The sequence below is a fragment of the Planococcus citri genome, chromosome 1, assembly GCF_950023065.1.
Source record: "Planococcus citri chromosome 1, ihPlaCitr1.1, whole genome shotgun sequence".
Classification (NCBI taxonomy): domain Eukaryota; kingdom Metazoa; phylum Arthropoda; class Insecta; order Hemiptera; family Pseudococcidae; genus Planococcus; species Planococcus citri.
The window spans coordinates 58,608,820-58,625,519 of NC_088677.1; the positions used below are offsets into that span (position 1 = coordinate 58,608,820).

General features: G+C 35.5%; 4 protein-coding genes across 9 annotated transcripts; 2 read left to right on the plus strand and 2 right to left on the minus strand.

Moving 5' to 3' along the window:
* The first annotated feature begins 195 nt into the window (after positions 1 to 195).
* Positions 196 to 2,766, plus strand: LOC135833118 (venom serine carboxypeptidase-like). Of its 3 annotated transcripts, none has more exons than XM_065346745.1 (2): positions 196 to 468; positions 1,011 to 2,766. In XM_065346745.1, the coding sequence occupies exon 2, from the start codon at positions 1,013 to 1,015 to the stop codon at positions 2,408 to 2,410; it is 1,398 nt and encodes a 465-aa protein (XP_065202817.1). In that variant the 5' UTR covers positions 196 to 468; positions 1,011 to 1,012; the 3' UTR covers positions 2,411 to 2,766. The 3 variants fall into 3 exon arrangements, with proteins under 3 accessions (XP_065202817.1, XP_065202820.1, XP_065202819.1); XM_065346748.1 differs by lacking the exon at positions 196 to 468 and adding an exon at positions 480 to 605; XM_065346747.1 differs by lacking the exon at positions 196 to 468 and adding an exon at positions 702 to 901.
* Positions 1,603 to 4,058, minus strand: Ppt2 (palmitoyl-protein thioesterase 2). Of its 2 annotated transcripts, none has more exons than XM_065346752.1 (5): positions 3,712 to 4,058; positions 3,436 to 3,577; positions 3,260 to 3,367; positions 2,912 to 3,191; positions 1,603 to 2,822 (listed from the first exon to the last, which is right to left on the minus strand). In XM_065346752.1, the coding sequence occupies exons 1-5, from the start codon at positions 3,877 to 3,879 to the stop codon at positions 2,624 to 2,626; spliced, it is 897 nt and encodes a 298-aa protein (XP_065202824.1). In that variant the 5' UTR covers positions 3,880 to 4,058; the 3' UTR covers positions 1,603 to 2,623. The 2 variants fall into 2 exon arrangements, with proteins under 2 accessions (XP_065202824.1, XP_065202825.1); XM_065346753.1 differs by having other exon boundaries at positions 3,436 to 3,582; positions 3,712 to 3,851.
* A 100-nt stretch (positions 4,059 to 4,158) lies between these two features.
* LOC135833117 (kinesin-like protein KIF23) lies at positions 4,159 to 7,323 on the plus strand. 2 transcript variants are annotated; one of them, XM_065346744.1, is made up of 9 exons: positions 4,159 to 4,648; positions 4,723 to 5,287; positions 5,408 to 5,575; positions 5,665 to 5,860; positions 5,961 to 6,299; positions 6,382 to 6,596; positions 6,700 to 6,824; positions 6,976 to 7,082; positions 7,161 to 7,323. In XM_065346744.1, exons 2-9 carry the CDS (start codon positions 4,791 to 4,793, stop codon positions 7,275 to 7,277), a joined length of 1,764 nt encoding a protein of 587 aa, XP_065202816.1. In that variant the 5' UTR covers positions 4,159 to 4,648; positions 4,723 to 4,790; the 3' UTR covers positions 7,278 to 7,323. The 2 variants fall into 2 exon arrangements, with proteins under 2 accessions (XP_065202816.1, XP_065202815.1); XM_065346743.1 differs by having other exon boundaries at positions 4,159 to 4,644.
* Positions 7,293 to 14,956, minus strand: LOC135833115 (uncharacterized). 2 transcript variants are annotated; one of them, XM_065346741.1, is made up of 23 exons: positions 14,803 to 14,956; positions 14,498 to 14,697; positions 14,175 to 14,434; positions 13,689 to 13,900; positions 13,542 to 13,609; positions 12,332 to 13,465; positions 12,085 to 12,255; positions 11,817 to 12,008; positions 11,586 to 11,735; positions 11,254 to 11,500; positions 11,038 to 11,181; positions 10,769 to 10,965; positions 10,537 to 10,686; positions 10,312 to 10,460; positions 10,061 to 10,234; positions 9,755 to 9,920; positions 9,484 to 9,666; positions 8,822 to 9,409; positions 8,653 to 8,745; positions 8,321 to 8,586; positions 8,116 to 8,240; positions 7,911 to 8,042; positions 7,293 to 7,838 (listed from the first exon to the last, which is right to left on the minus strand). In XM_065346741.1, the coding sequence occupies exons 2-23, from the start codon at positions 14,687 to 14,689 to the stop codon at positions 7,687 to 7,689; spliced, it is 5,145 nt and encodes a 1,714-aa protein (XP_065202813.1). In that variant the 5' UTR covers positions 14,690 to 14,697; positions 14,803 to 14,956; the 3' UTR covers positions 7,293 to 7,686. The 2 variants fall into 2 exon arrangements, with proteins under 2 accessions (XP_065202813.1, XP_065202812.1); XM_065346740.1 differs by having other exon boundaries at positions 14,498 to 14,955.
* Between the last annotated feature and the right edge of the window lie 1,744 nt (positions 14,957 to 16,700).

Sequence of the window (16,700 nt, forward strand, 5' to 3'; positions counted from 1 at the left end):
AATTCCTACTTCAAATAATTTTATCCAATAGCAAGACGTTATTTTTGTAGCTTGACCAATTAGGAATAAGATATTCGAATAATGAACCAATAAGAAAATTTATGACTATTCGCTTACTATTCGCGAAGAAATCCAAGAATTTTTGGTCATTGAAAAATAAACAGTGTTGCCAAGGCAACGGATGTGAAGTCAATTGGGTTATTTGATAAGAATTTTGAGAAACACCCGAAAGTATTTCAATCCAAGTTATTCGTTGGTGAACTTTCAACTTTCATAAAACTTTAAAAATAAGTTGTATTTTTGGGCCACGAAGGGCTATTCTTGATCCAATCTAATTATAGTTGTACAAAGAGTTGGCTGAGGTTTGTGATAACTTTGAGAAATAATGAAAAAAATTATTTCCGATCAGCGGTTTGAATAGATAAGAATATTTTTATTAAATTTGAAGCACATTTCGTTCAATTGCCGGTAAGTTTGAACTAGTTGTACTTATGTTTAATATTATTTTATTCCCCTGGTTTACTCATTTGAGGATGAGCATGAGCAATTTTCCTCCTCGTATTTGTTTCATTTTTCCTGTACATAATGAGATAATTTTCATGTAGGTATGTATGTATGTATCATGATTCATGACATAATTTTTTCGTAAAAAAACACTATAAAACATCCTGATTAAATGGATTTTCTCGAATCGTTGATTGCATGTGTAGTGTTATAAATTTTGCTCAATTGTTAAATGCATTGAACTTTGTATTTGAGATAACGTTCTTTTTTTTCTGCCAATATTAAAATCTGATTCTGAATACTAAGTTAGAAGTGTTATCAGTCGTGCTTCTTGATTTCTTTCATCCACTCTATTTAAACAATATTTTTTATGTGCAGTTTGTGTGAAATTTTGACAGTATGTATCGAATTTCTCTTCGTAAAATTAGTAACATAAATACGAGCAATTATCTGTAAAAAAATGTTGTGCTCATTTGGTAAAATAACTTGATATTTTCTTTTTACAGACATGAACATCATCGAGATACTCTTTCTACTTACAACGTTCAGTTTGGGAAACTGCGTGATAGATTTTGCCGGCTACTATGGTCGTCCACTCCCTACCAACTACAGTGGAAGTCCGCTATTTCTCACCTCTTTGCTGGAAAACGGTAATATCGATGAGGCAAAACAACTATCCGAAGTAAAACCTCTCGCCGGTCAAGTGAAAAGTTATTCTGGATTTCTCACCGTCAACAAAACCTACAACTCGAATATTTTCTTCTGGTTTTTCCCGGCTGAAATGTCGCCGGAAAATGCACCAGTTTTAGTCTGGCTTCAAGGTGGACCCGGAGCCTCATCTATGTTCGGGTTATTCTCCGAACATGGCCCTTTCATAATCACAGATAAACTTAACGTTACTTTGCGTCAATTTTCGTGGACTAAATCGATCTCCGTACTGTATATCGACAATCCAGTCGGCACCGGGTATAGTTTCACCGACTCCGATGACGGATATGCCAAGAGTGAAGATGATTACGCAACTAATTTGTACGAAACTATTCGTCAGTTTTACCTCATGTTCCCAGAGTTATTAAAGAATGATTTTTACGTGGCCGGTGAATCTTACGGAGGCAAATATGCTCCTGCTTTAGCCTACAGAGTACACGAGGAGAATAAAAACGCCAGCGTTAAAATCAATCTGAAAGGTGTTTCAGTCGGCAATGGATTTTGTGACCCGGTTAATATGCTGAATTACGGCGACTACTTGCTAGAAATCGGATTAATCGATCAAAACGGTAGAGACATATTTGTTGGCAAACGTGACGAAGCTGTTGAATTAATCAAACAAGGAAAATGGGTCGAAGCGTTCAGAAGATTCGATTGCTTGTTAAATAACGACTTGACTAATTCAACCAGCGTATTTACTAATTTAACTGGTTATACCAATTATTACAATTATTTGAAAGCTAAAGACGAAGGTTTTGATTTCGTTAGCGATTTCATACAGCAAGATTACGTTCGAGATGCTATTCACGTTGGAAATTTAACTTTCCACGTAATCGCTCAAGAGGTGGAAAAACATATGGAAGGAGATGTCATGAAATCGGTCGCTCCTCATTTTGAAGTCTTACTCGAAAATTATCGAATGCTGGTGTACAATGGTCAGCTGGATATCATTGTCGCTTATCCGTTAACGCTCGAATTCTTGAAACAACTGAAATGGAGTGGATCTGACGAATATAAGACGGCTAAACGTGATATTTGGAAAATTAAAGATCAAGTTGCCGGGTACTCGAAGACAGTACGTAATCTTAATGAAGTTTTGGTGCGAAATGCTGGCCATATGGTGCCTTCTGATCAACCTCTCTTCGCCTTCGATCTGATCAACAGATTCGTGTTCGGAAAAAGTTTCGCATCCTATTAACTATACAAATTTTTATATTAATTTTTAACGAGTAGAAACTGTGATCTAAAATTACTAATACTTTTATGTAAAAAATAAAATATATTTTTATTTTTAAAAAAAACATCGATAAAAAATTGTACGTTTGTAAATAACCTCCAGAGTATTGTACAAATATGTTCACTGCGAAATGTCATGTCATCTGTTTAAACAAGCATTGTTTCCTGTTTCTATCTAGTTCAACCAAGGTAGAATGTATTTTTTTATCACAGTTGTGTTTCGATACCAAAAATGGTGTTTTACACCGTTCGCAGTAAACACGTGCAAAGCTCCTCGTTCGTCTAGTGTTCGTAAACCGAATAAATCTTCCTGGTAGATACGCCTCTCTTTGTACGGAATAACAGTCTCGTTCTCATTGTAATAACTAAAATGACTAGAAAAATAAATTCGAATTAAATCGAGCATTGGTTTTGCGTATTACAGTATTTATGTGCTTAACCTAAATAATACGAGTATATTTACCTAGATTGCCATGGTTCAATAGTACCATCGTCTGGCCCGCCTATTAATATCATTTTTTTCAACTTCGTAATACCTCTTTTGAAAAACTGACTCGTATTGTTTGGTAATGGTATTTCGTTATTGATGGAAGGTAAAAATTTACAAATTTTGTAAAATAAATCTTGATGATGAGGATCATTCCAATAATTAGCCACAGACAAATATTGACCATATTTTGAGTAAAATACTTTGTACGCTTCTTCTTTGGCCAAATTGGGAAAGAATATATGCAACATATTGGCTGTAAGGAATCATAAAAATTTAAGTATTGACTAATGGAAAACTGAGTGTACGAAGTAATCAACTCACTTCCATATTGACCAGCCTGGGGCGAACTCAACGATATGAAATTACGTACGAGATGCATAGGGAAAAATTCCAACACTGCTCTGGATAACAATCCACCTTGCGAGTAACCTGAGCAAAATAATATGGTTTTTACTCGATATTTTAAAATTTTAAATTCAATTCTGAATAAATTATACCTATTAAATGGAATCCTTCCGGATGTAAGGCAGAAATCTGCAGCAAATCAGCACCAATTACTGACACTTGATGAGCCATCGGTTCTAAACTATTCCATTTGTTAAACCGTGAACATATATAAACTCTGGTACCGGGATGATGCTGTACTAAATTAAAAATGTATAGGTAATTGATTTTTTGATAGTTTAATTAAGTTTAATCTACACTAATCAATTAATCATAGAGAACAATGAAATATTACGAAGTACCTATCAAACCAAAGAAAGATAGCTTACTTGTTTAATTATTTCAGCAAATTTGAGCATCGTCTCATTTCCAGATAGAATTCCATGGACTATAAGAACTGGTTTATAGGCAGAAGAAGTGCCCAAAAGCGAAATTATCAACAAATATGTGTGATACTGGAACCACATCTTCGACTCATTCATTACGTACTTGACCATTGTTCACGATACGCGAAAATAAACGACATTGTTGTGGAGTTGACGTATCTTTGATCGCGTCCCTACATTGTCATTCAATTATTCATAATTGAAATGATTTGAATAAAACCAATTAATTATGATGATGATTTGAAGTGTTTCAAGTGATAAGCAACTGATAAGATTCAAAAATAATAACAAATTCAGTGCTGACGGTTGTAAGAAAATTAAAAAATTCGACTTTGAGACCTTACCCCTCCACCTCTATCCATGATGATCAGCTGAGCGCCTACAGTAAGGAACTAAATACCAGGTATGGAAATACGCCATCTTTGGATATAGATTTCGTAGTTTTGACGGTGATGTGATTTTTTCATTTCAGTCATATAAAGAAATGAAATCAAAAAAATGGTGGGAAAATGTTTATTTTGTGTATTAAAATGAATATGAAGTAAAAAAATAATGTAAATTGGCGGTATTATTAATAAATTGAGTCCTTAAAATTTTTTTTCTATATCCAAAGATGGCGTATTTCCATACCTGGTATTTAGTTCCTTACCTACAGCTGTTTTATACCTTCGATCAGCTGCTCCTGTGCGTAGGTCGTAGGATCACGAAAGATTGATCTAGCGTAGATCAAAGATCAACAGAATGAGCATCTGTAAAATGGCATTGAGCAAATTGCATTTCAATGTAATGGAGTTTATGATTCTGAACATAATGATATTTTTATGGATATTTAATCAAAGCCTCTTAATAAACCGATTTATGCCCATGAACAAGCGAGTAGGTACGCTCAACTATCGTCAAGTTAATTTTCATGCTTTAGTTTCTTATTTAAATTTTGTTGTTTTGTGTTCGAAGCCAACTTTGTAGGAAGGCATCCCATCGTTCCAAGATAGTCTGAAGAAACTTTACCATCATTGATCAAAATGGCAGCATCTAAGCAGCAAAAATCGACCACGGTGGAACCTCTCCTCGTATATTGTCGCCTAAAACCGAGCAGTTCATCGACAGAAACACGCTGCATCAAAATCACTTCCGATTGCGTCGTTCAATTAACCGTTTCAGAAAACTTTCGCAGAGAATACACCTTCAAACGGATCTTCTCAGAAACGAGCACTCAAAAAGAGGTATTCGATGAAGTAGCTTTACCTCTAGTCAATGAATTGGTCAAAGGCAAAAATGGCCTTTTGTTTACCTACGGTGTGACCGGAAGTGGAAAAACCTACACGATGACTGGAAACAAACACAGAGCTGGACTGATGCAGAGATGCTTCGATGTGTTATTCAATTCTATTCAAGATTTTCAAGCTAAAAGATTCGTATTTAAACCTGATAAAGTGAATGGATTTGAAGTACAGGGTGAACAGCAAGCTGAACTTGAAAGAGAAGAATGGAATAAGAAAAATTTGAATAAGCTCAGGAAGTAAGAAATACCTACTTTGCATATTCATCTACCTACCTTCCTCAGTTCTCACATTTTTAGACAGGTATGGGTTAGGTTATTATTTTTATTAAGCTTTTGTGATCCATTCTGCATTATTAGGAGAGAATCTCAAGAGGATTTACTGTCAGCTCGAAGTAAAGATAGTACCAAAATTCAAATCCCCGAAGAAAGTCACGCGTATGCAGTATTCATCTCTTATATCGAAGTGTATAATAATTACGTTTACGATTTACTCGATCACCTTTCCGATGTCAATATCTACTCGAGGTAGGTATTCAATATTCAATGCCATGTAGGTACCTACCTATCTACCTTAATCATCAGAAAATGATTTTTTGACGTCGTTTTTTTACCAGACCTCAACCAAAACTGGTTCGAGAAGACAGCTCTGGAAACATGTATATTCATGGGATCACTGAAACCGAGGTTAAAAGCGTAGAAGAAGCTTATGATATTCTTCGCAAAGGTCAAAGACGCAAGAGAATGGCTCATACTGCACTAAATGCGGATTCTAGCCGGAGTCACTCAGTTTTTACAATACGTTTGGTGCAGGTAATACATACCTAAACCTACAGTGGTTTCATTTTTCAAATCTCACGCTTGACAATAAAATAAAATACTGACTTTTCGACGTACCTATGCCTAATTTCAGGCTCCATTAGACACAACTGGAGAGACCGTCTCACAAGATCCCGATAAACTCTGCATCAGTCAATTATCACTTGTTGATTTGGCCGGCAGTGAACGAACCAATCGCACTAAGAATATCGGACAACGATTATGCGAAGCTGGTAAAATAAATCAGTCATTAATGGCTCTTCGAAAATGCATAGAATCGTTGCGAGAAAACCAGCTCAGCGGTTCGAATCGCATGGTGCCTTATAGAGAACAAAAAATCACCATGTTGTTTAAGAATTTCTTCGAAGGTGATGGAAATATTAGAATGATTCTGTGTGTAAATCCAAGTATTTACGATGCTGAAGAAAATGCAGTAAGTTTGCCTAAAATTAACTAGGGATCTTAGGTTTTACAATATTGAGCTCAATAATAATAAGCAATTTGATTTCACGCAGTTGGTGTTGCAATTTGCTGAAGTATCGCAAGATGTAACAACAAAATCGACACGTTTAAAGGTAGATTTTGATCCAGTTTTGATATCGTTCAAAAAATCAGCTGAGAATGAATTGGAGAAATCACCTAGCACAACCGATGAAATGATGAAAGAATACACAGATTCTGAATCAGTTCTGCCTCTAAGTAATTCGATCGATTTTCAAATGGTGTATGAGTGAGTACAGAGTTTCAGTTTTCTAAATGAGGTGGGGGGGAATGACAATTTTTTTGGATGATCGCTAATTATTTTAAAATTTATTTGGTTCTGCAATCTGCAGTCTTGGTGAATTTCCGGCCAGAGAACATTATTCGAGTGAAGAAGATTTTCGACGAAAACTCATCTTATATTTGGAAGAAAGAATTTTGAAAATTGATGCTTTCAAAGCTGAAGTAGCGAAAAGAAGTGAGATAATTTTTTTTAAAAATCTGCTTAGTTTTATTCAACTTCTTAAGTTTTTCAAGTCAATTTCGAGCTTCGTTGTTTCCTTCACTTCAGTCACCATTGAATACAAAGTGAACCTAATTACATATTACGTATTTCACTTTTTTTCTAGTTTCAAAATTTAGAAATTTGTTAGTGCAATATAACGAGGAACACATCGTCAACCTGATCAGCAAAAAAGATGCACTCGGCGTCAAATCAGAAAACGAAAAACCCAAAGTGAGTAAATAAAAAAAAATTAATTTACATCTGCTCGAGCACTTTGTTGCATTTTCTTTTCGTATTTGTTTTTCGTAGGTGAAAATCAACAGGACGACAGCTCTGAGACGTCATGATGTTAACAAAGCGAGAAAAGTCACACGTAAGATAATTCCTAAGGGTAGAGAAATTTCCATTGGGAAAAAAATAAGTTGAAAATGTACTACAAAAAACAAATACAAATACATTTTTATTCTTGGTATTGTTAAAGAAATCCCCTTACGATATTGACAAAGCACCGAGATCCTTATTAGATAAATCACAATTATAATGATTCGACAGTTGCAAAAATCTGTACATTGAATGCATAAAATTAAACCAATCTAAATAAATTTTCATTCAAATGAAAGTATTTTTGTAGCTTATTCAACTTAAACGAATTACAACTTTTAAACAAAACTTAAAAATACATATTTCAAATAATCAATTCGATACTCCGAAAAATATTTACGAAATTCAACAAAAATTACACCATACAAAATTATAAATATCGTCGAAAAGAAATCACTTTTTTTTAGTAATAAACATAACTCAATGAAATTAACAATAACGAAAAATACGAACTTTATTCGTCTGGATCTTGTTCATCATTCCCAACTCCGTCGGAATCTTCGTCTGAGTCAAGGTGCAATTCTTCATAACCTTCGGGGTATATCGTAACATTGGTGTCGTAGTTACTAATATACTTAAAATCGTCCGGTATTTCAGGAGTTTTAACTGAAAAAAACAAATCAACAGTTATCGAGATGTTCGAAAACACTAAAATAAGAAGTATTTTGGGATACTTACGAGCTAAACCAGTATTAAGTTTTTGATCCCAGCACATATCAGGTACCTCCAAGTCCTCGTCCAAAATATGAACACTACGTTTGATCCATCCTGAAGTAAATTTGTTTTTGAAGATTCTTGGCCAATTATTCACTACAGGAAAAAAAACTTGTTTTAAAATTTGGCTTATTTTCGTTATATTTATAAATTTCTAAAATTTGCTTACGTTTTATGACTTTTTCCATTTTTACAGCTATCATTACACTACTTTTGTAGTGCTTGGAATTTTCGTCTTCTATAGTCGTGTATAATTTTTCATCGAATTCGTAAATTCTTTCATTGTAGACAGCCCTGCAACAAGAAAATAACATCAACCAAACAAAAAAAAAATTGGCGGCCAAAGAAAAAAATCAACTTTGAATGATACGAACCTAAAATATATACTATTAGCAGTTAATCGAATAACATATTCGTCAACGTTGAGCGCAATATTCATGTAGACGTGAGTTGCGTCCTGGTACCACTCCGTTCTCGGTTTTAAAATATATTTAGTCGAATCTTCTGGTTCATAAGCATAAATAGGCTGCTGCGGAACACAAGAATTGGCTATCTGTCCTATTGTAGGCACTTCGGGTTCGTGCGCAGCAGCAGCTATACTAGGCTTCGAAAATTTCTCCTTATTCGCCGAAATTTTCATCTGCAAAATAGATTCGATATTTTTAAGATAGTTCATAAAAATCGAGTACTCGATTAATTTGTTTACCTGTTTGAAACCAGGATATAAAACTTCAACTAAATCATCCAAATCATCGGGTTTAAAATAGTAATCAAATTCCTCTTGCAATCCATTCTCCGGCTGTAAAATAAATCCAAGGTTAATGAACTATTTTTAATCAATAACGCCCGAACTGTTGGAAATTATTATTACTCACCATGGAATCGGTATCGTAATCGTACTGATCGAACTCGGAATCACTTTCATTTCTCAATTTAGGCTTAGAATTTGCCTCAGGCTTGCTTTGGATGGGCGCCGCAGGCGTTTGCGGTTCGTCTTCGAGTGGCCATTCTTCTTCTGATTCGTAGGGCACTGTCTTAGGAACGATATCGTTCTCGTCGTCATCCTCGGTATCGTTCACGTTGTCATCCTCCGTATCGTTCAACGGATCCTGGATTACGGTGGAATCGGATGAACTAGATTCGTTAAGGGCTTCGACGATAGAGTTCGGTTGGCAAGAAGGTTTTTCCGATTCACTAGGAAGGGATGTAGAAGCAGCGTTATTCTGAACGACAGAAGGTTCGGTAGTCGATTGAATAGTGGCTTTAGGGAGTTCGAGAAGACCAGCTTCTTGATACATTGATAAAAGCTTCGGCAAATGGTTGGGGTTTTCGACAGCCACCCTCTTGTTCAGCAGATCTCTGCACATTGAAGATACGATAGTAATTATATCTTTACGTCTGTCGTATACTTTATCGCATCTTAACGGATCAACCCATACATCTCGACCGGATACTAATTTAATCTGAAAAATGATCAAAAAATCTTCAGTATAACCAAAAAAAATGGAGGAATTTCGCTGAAAAAAATTTTAAATACCTCGCCGATGAAATCGACATCTTCGCTATCTTGCATCATCAGTATTCGTTCTCGCACCTTGTGGGTGATTATGTCACCCCATTCAACATCTCGATCCACCGGTAAAACGTTGCAAAGAAATATATCAACTGTGGTCGATGGAACATCCGCGAATTCTGGAGGGAGTTTAACCAACACAGATGGCTACAAAAATCAAAGTTAGTCGAAGCGATGAACAATTCATGAAGATCTTGAGAGCAGTTCATAATGTTTACATCGTTATTCTTCTTACCCGAACATCGTCGATCCTTCCGTCATCAATAAATTTAACTTTGACGGTTCTCAATTCATCGAATTTTTCATCCATTACCAACTCTAGTACTTGAACTCTTTTGAACATATCGGTGGTCGTTTCAATCGCCGCCACTTCACCGACATTTTGACAAAGATGCATCGCTCTATTTAAAAATAAATTTCAATATTACTCAATTGAATAAGATGTAGTTTTTGAAATTCCCATTTTTGTTGAAAGTATAACCATCCAGAATTTAAACTCTCATAATGAATAACTTGACCCTTGATTTTTGAAAATACCAACCTTTTTTCACGATTGGAAAAATACATATTCATTTTCGCATTCAACACTCCCGGATGGATCGGAGGTTTTATAAGAGTCCATTTCTTCTCCTGTGCATCACTATGTTCCAATAACCTGGCACAATAGTGACTCGCACTATATACTTGCAGAATTTGCATTTTAACGCGTCCTTCGCTGTAATTGAAAACAAAAAACACTCAAAAATTACACCCATATCACTTTCGAATCTACAATTCCAAAATACACCGTACCGAGGGATATCCGAAGCTGGTTCGTCGTACAATTTCGAAAAATAATGTCTACTTGGGCATACTCTTTCATTCGAGCATTGTCCAAACTTCTTGTAATTTTCGCATAACTTATTACCATCTTTTTCCAACTCTCTGGCTTGAAGTAGTTCCTAAAATTAGAATATTTTTCGTATTAGGAATACAAAATAACTCACTCGGATAGATACGCAACAATTCAATACTCACTTTCGCGGTAATTTTCAATTCTTCGGGAATTTTCATACGTAATTTTTCCATTAATTTGATCACGGTAGGGAATTGTAAATGGTCGTTGGGTCCGACATAAATCAACGTGTCTGTTTTTGAGAACGTCGAAGGCATTTTACCAGGTGTGTACTGTTGATCAGAAAAAAAATCAAAATTAGAGAATTTCATTGCTGAAGATTTAGATTACGAATGAGAAAAAAATTCTGCTTACGAATTCCGGTGGACCAGCCAACCTATGCAATAACACGCTGAATCTTTCGGTGAAGTATCCTCGTTCTTTAGTAGGTAAATTGTAGTGGATCAAGGAATTAGCCATGTAAATATTCAAATCATGGAGAGTATTATCGGTGCAACATATAATCGGGTACTGCTGCTCATCCGATGATCTTTTCCAATTGGCGACGATATCTGTAAACAGAACATGTTACAAGAATATTCATCTATCGAATACCTACATAAATATTGGAACTTAGAAGATACCTTCAGCACTGCCAAGACTATACCCAACTTTGAACAAAGGTCGCATGCATTTCGATTTTATCCACGTGTAAACTTCGTTCATTTCTTCGACGTTATTGAACACTACGACAGTGGATTTCTGCGGAGCTTCGATATGCAAGTAATCTAGACGAAAGTAAAATTAAAATTAAAATGGGGGGTTTATTCTTTTCAAAAAATCAATAAATGAATACGAACTTATCAAATCGTTTCGTTTCTTATCTTCGTCATCGATTCGTCTAAGCATAGCCTTAACGTTGCAAAAAACAGCTGCTTCGGAATACGAAGCCATCAACAGGATACCTCGTTGCTCGGTGACGTCTTTTTGTACCCACTGTTTGATCATCGGAATCCATTCTCGAGAAATTATCACACGTTGGGGCAGAACTAAACCGTTTTCGCATATTTTACCAGAGCTGTAGGCTTGTTGTAAGATTTCGATGATCTGAAAAAAAAATGTAGAAAAACTCCATCGTAATAAATTTTTTTTAGATTACATAAAAATCAACTAATCAAGTAGGTTTAGGTACCTCATCTGTGTAAGATTTAAACAACGTATCAGCGTCATCTAACACCAAATGACATAATCTTTTGAAATTCATCATCTCTGGTGTCTGCAGAAGTCTTAATAAACACGAAGGAGTGCATATGACGATATCGTATCCTTGAGTTAATTCATTCTGTAAAAAAAAGAAAATAATATTAATATTTGAATACTTTTTTCTATTTCTCAGTCGTCATTATTCGCTCAAAGCACTCACCAATTTATCTTTTTCCGCTTCTTTACCACATCCATAAGCTACGTTCAGTTTCAAAACATCTCTTTCTGGCAGTTGTGTACTTGAAATTGACGCAACAGATTTGTTAAGTTCGTTACATATACGTTCAATATTTTCACATTGAGACGAATACGGACACAATATTATGGCTCGTGGACCAGGTCCGACAGGCAGCTGGATAAAGGAAAAATTCAAAATATTAATATCACATTTTATTTCGTTTATTCATAATCTGGATTGAAAAACTTACCGCTTTGTAGAACTTCTTCTCTTTCAAAAGGGAAAACAATGCGATTAAACACGATACGGTTTTACCTCCTCTTGAAGGACCGACTAACGTTACGTTTCTTCTAGTTAGCATCGCAGGAATCATGTATCGTTGACTACGAATTAAATCAGTGAGACGTAACTGACCAGCACGCTGCAAATACAAGTAAATAATTAATCTCTCATTCGATACTCTATCGTAGAAATTAATTTAAAATGATGCTACGAACTTTTTTAACATCGGGGTGAAGATCAAAATCATTGATAGCGAATTTAGGCTTGAAACGGCAAGCTCCCTCATCACCCACGACCATTATTTGAGTAATTAATTTCTCGTTGAAATCTTCTTCTTCGCAAAACATATCGTCTTGAGCGACTTCATCCACTATTTGTTCTTCGGGAACTGATGTCACAGGCACCGTATTCAGCGGGACGATGTCATTGGCGAAATCGATAGAAGATGGTTTAACTGGCGTTGGTTCAGCCGATGCTGTGCTATCGATGGAGCTTTTTCTACTCGAGCACGACGAATCACTGATTATACGATCTTTCAACGCGCCTCGACCACGAGAACTCCCTGGTTTCGGTGTACTATCTATTTTCAGAAGACGAGATAATTTTTCACTCAAATTGCGATCAGAAATATCACTTTTTGGGGACTGGGATTCATTTGACATCGATGATATCGCAGCTTTTAATATAGCAGCCCGTCCTCTTGCTGGTTTTTCAACTGATCCCGATTGAGGTGAATTTTCTGAGCAGCTATCATCAGCGAGGTTACTGTGCGGAGAAGGCGACGGTGTGATTAGAGATACAGTCGGCGGTGATGAGGTTAAATCAATAGTCTCAACGTTTCGTTTACGAGAGAAAGATAATATCGCAGGATCATTCGGAGGAGGTGTAATTAAAGAAATGGTTTCAATTTTAGGCTGATTCGTATCGGATATTATTTCAATCGAACTACATGACTGGCGTCTGGATGAAGACGGTGTACTGTTTTTCGGAGTGTGAAACTCGGTTGAGCTAAACGAATCTCTTCGAGATGATTCTGCCTTCGATGTACTAATCGCGTCGTGGTAAACCGAATCGAGAGAATCTTCGAATTGATCGATTTCATTCATCGGAATTCTTCCAACCATCGGAGCAGGTTCAGGCGGAGGAGCCTTCACGATCTTCAATTTCTGTAGAAGTTCACCTCTACCCCTTCCCTTGATCTGAGACGAGGGTGCCGAGCTAGGAGATATTTCAGGAGCTGCGGGTGCTGATTTGGAACTCGACGACGGCGAATCAGTTGTTTGAGGCTGATCGGATTTACTTGCAATTACTGGAGTTTCCACTCCATCGACAGAATCACTTTTATCGGTCTGAAAAATGAAATTTTATATAATGCATATCGAAGTAGTCAGGTTTGCGCTTATATCTAACTTCCTCTTTACGTACCGGATCACCGGTTGGAAAAGACTTGTGGTCTTGAGTTGTTCGTATACGTCTCACAATTGAAGGAATATCTGTTACAAAATATATACACCAAAGTTCAAAATCAAATCGATCGTAATAATTTTAAATTAGGAAGCATTGATTACTGACATTTATTAAAATCTTCAGATTCAACCGCGTAACCTTCTTCAACGAGTAACTTTTGTAGAGTAGTGTTTTCTCGAGTACCAGGACGTTTCAAATGAACGTATCCAAATCGATATTCTTGATGTTTGATGACTTCTTCGAAATGGATTACATCGGCTTTCGACAGCGCATCTTCCATGAACTTGATATCTTTACCGTTCCAAGCTTCTCCAACTCTGTGAATGAGAAACATGAAACAATAAGACCTTTCTACGTAACATAAATTCGGTCATTTTAGTTCTCGGACACGAAACAAGGATCGTTAGACATTAGGTATATTTTGGAATAAATAAATAATTTGAAAACACAAAATACAAATAATAACTACTGATTTCTTTCCAATTCCTTCGTACAAAATTAATGGCTCATTTCCCCTCGATAGATTTTTTTTTCAAAGTAGGGTAATCTAACGATACAGATAACAATCAACAATCTGAATATTTCACTCACGTTTTATTCGCAGATCCTCCTAGTTCCAATTCTAAATGAACTGGTAGAACTCCGTACAAGCCGATTCTCCACGACTGAGCAGGTAATTTTTCAACACTAGCGTAATCAGGCAGTATCCTTAAATCTCGAGAGTGGACATTCTCTTTGCTGCCGTAGTCGATCAGGAACACTTGGTACATGTCCCCTGTTCTATCATGGGTGACGGAAAGCACGTATCCTCGAACCACTCTACGTAATTTCTCTATTTCGACCGCTACAAACTATAAAAAAGCATTAGTACCGAAGAAAATGGAACCAAAGTGTGATCCACTAATCCACCTTACCTGATTTTCATTGAAATTAGTGTGGAAGTTAGGTCTCTGCCATAATTTCAACTTCAGGTGTTCTTCCATAAAATGTAGCTTCTTCTTATTCTCTGACGCGTCCGCGTAGTTTAGAAATTCGAAACTCCAAAGAAAGCCGCTATGGCATATCTCTTGGACTTTCATCATCTTGCATCCTGCGGGTAGTTCCATTTTAAGGCCTGGGCAGATAAAAACGACTTAAATCAACTTCAATATGACTTCAGAAAGAAAACATCTTGAGAAAACGCGAAGGCGAATGATGGCGGACGTTCTTTACTGCTTACAGCACAAATATCAGAACACTCGCAAATGGCCGACAAAGCAATAAAATACTTGCTAGGATCGTGAAAATTGAATATCTTTTGCAACATGAACAGACATCCGGTAAATAGATAATGGATGGATAATATCAACCACATATAAACACAATTCACAAAAGTTAGCAGAGTAAAGTACTAGAAAACGAATATGTTACCTTCGCGAGATCGTTTTGGAATTTGGATATTTTTGCACTGTTGTCAATGTTGTCATTGTTGTCAAATTTATAATCATCATAGAAATATAAAATATTTTTTTTTTATTGAATATTTTATTTTGATGAATAATAATAAATTATTAATTAAATAAAGTTGAATTTAATATAATAACTCAAAAGTCAAAGAAACCAAATTGAGTTTAGGCTTAGAGTTAGCTTAGCTTAGCTGGATCACGACTCAGGGCTCAGGTTTTGGATCAACGACCAACCGGACCCAACGTTCAGTTTGCAAAAACTTTGGTTCAGACTTCAAGTCAGGCCAAAGTACTTTTTTTGCTTTTTTCAACAAAAAAACACACACAAACTTTTGGCCAAAAAAAATACGTCTTTAAACAACAGAAAATTGCAAAAATGCTTGCAAGAAAATAAGAAAATCAAGAATCGCAAAAACGCCACATGGAGAAATTTGATATTGTAAATGCAGTGCATTCAAAGCTTTTATTTAAATTAAGGTGGTTCTTTACACTTTGAGGGTAGTATATTCAAGATGTCAAGGCAGAGTGTATACGATTTTTAATTTCGTATTTTTTCTAAAACGGATGCATTAAACTGTTGGAAATTTATGTAGTGCATGTAATTACGATTGAGAAAGTGAATTAAATTATTAAGAAACACTCAAATGGCTTTAAAAGAAGAATATTAAGCTCATTGTGAAATTATCATGCACACGGACACTCGCTACGGTTTTAAGGATTTCTCAGGATGTACTCGATGGAATTTGATGAATTTTGGATATGTTGTACAAAAATGCCCACTTTACATCAAGACAAAGCCCTTTTTTTCGAATTTTAATTTTTTCAATGACTAATTTTGGAAATTATGAAGTCGCGAAAAGATGTAACGAATTTGGGGTCTCAAACTCAAAATTTTGAAAAAAGGGCTTTGTCTTGATGTAAAGTGGGCATTTTTGTACAACATATCCAAAATTCATGAAATTCCATCGAGTACATCCTGAGAAATCCTTAAAACCGTAGCGAGTGTCCGTGTGCATGATAATTTCACAATGAGCTTAATATTCTTCTTTTAAAGCCATTTGAGTGTTTCTTAATAATTTAATTCACTTTCTCAATCGTAATTACATGCACTACATAAATTTCCTACAGTTTAATGCATCCGTTTTAGAAAAAATACGAAATTAAAAATCGTATACACTCTGCCTTGACATCTTGAATATACTACCCTCAAAGTGTAAAGAACCACCTTAAATGCCAAAGCTCTAAAGGTGGAACTAAAGTCTAAACCCACCTAAAAACAAAAAGTAAGCAAGGTTTTAGATTTAAGTATCGTGATTTTAAAACTTAAAAATAGAAGTGCCGTTTTGTTTTGGATTAAAATGTGAAAAATATGTACATTATACACATAACTGGCTTTAAAAGGTATTCTGGCCTTTTGGTCGTTTGCACTCTTGCAGTTGCAACTCTGAAAAGATGAAAACAAAAAGTATGCTGAAATAGGCATTTTCAATAAAAATTAAAATCAGGTTAGAGTTGAGAAATGTCAAAGTCAATCAATTGAAACAGTAATTTTAAAGCGAATAAAAATGAGTGAAACCAATGCCTACTGAAAAATTTTTTTTTCAAAATCTTATTCAAATTATGAACTTATCTATCTACTTATAGGAGTTTATTTTTTAAAGTAAGTACGCTG

What these genes read in the sequence shown, in the direction of transcription:
- LOC135833118 (XM_065346745.1), top strand. Translation starts at nt 1,013, where the DNA reads ATGAACATCATCGAGATACTCTTTCTACTTACAACGTTCAGTTTGGGA.
- Ppt2 (XM_065346752.1), bottom strand. Translation starts at nt 3,879, where the DNA reads ATGGTCAAGTACGTAATGAATGAGTCGAAGATGTGGTTCCAGTATCAC. An exon ending in TTGCTGAAATAATTAAACAA is followed by an intron (nt 3,578 to 3,711) that starts GTAAGCTATCTT and finishes AATTTAGTACAG; the next exon opens with CATCATCCCGGTACCAGAGT. An exon ending in CCAGGCTGGTCAATATGGAA is followed by an intron (nt 3,192 to 3,259) that starts GTGAGTTGATTA and finishes GATTCCTTACAG; the next exon opens with CCAATATGTTGCATATATTC.
- LOC135833117 (XM_065346744.1), top strand. Translation starts at nt 4,791, where the DNA reads ATGGCAGCATCTAAGCAGCAAAAATCGACCACGGTGGAACCTCTCCTC. An exon ending in ACGATGCTGAAGAAAATGCA is followed by an intron (nt 6,300 to 6,381) that starts GTAAGTTTGCCT and finishes GATTTCACGCAG; the next exon opens with TTGGTGTTGCAATTTGCTGA. An exon ending in GATTTTCAAATGGTGTATGA is followed by an intron (nt 6,597 to 6,699) that starts GTGAGTACAGAG and finishes TGCAATCTGCAG; the next exon opens with TCTTGGTGAATTTCCGGCCA.
- LOC135833115 (XM_065346741.1), bottom strand. Translation starts at nt 14,689, where the DNA reads ATGGAACTACCCGCAGGATGCAAGATGATGAAAGTCCAAGAGATATGC. An exon ending in GAAGGATCGACGATGTTCGG is followed by an intron (nt 9,667 to 9,754) that starts GTAAGAAGAATA and finishes TGATTTTTGTAG; the next exon opens with CCATCTGTGTTGGTTAAACT. An exon ending in ATTACGATACCGATTCCATG is followed by an intron (nt 8,746 to 8,821) that starts GTGAGTAATAAT and finishes TTTATTTTACAG; the next exon opens with CCGGAGAATGGATTGCAAGA.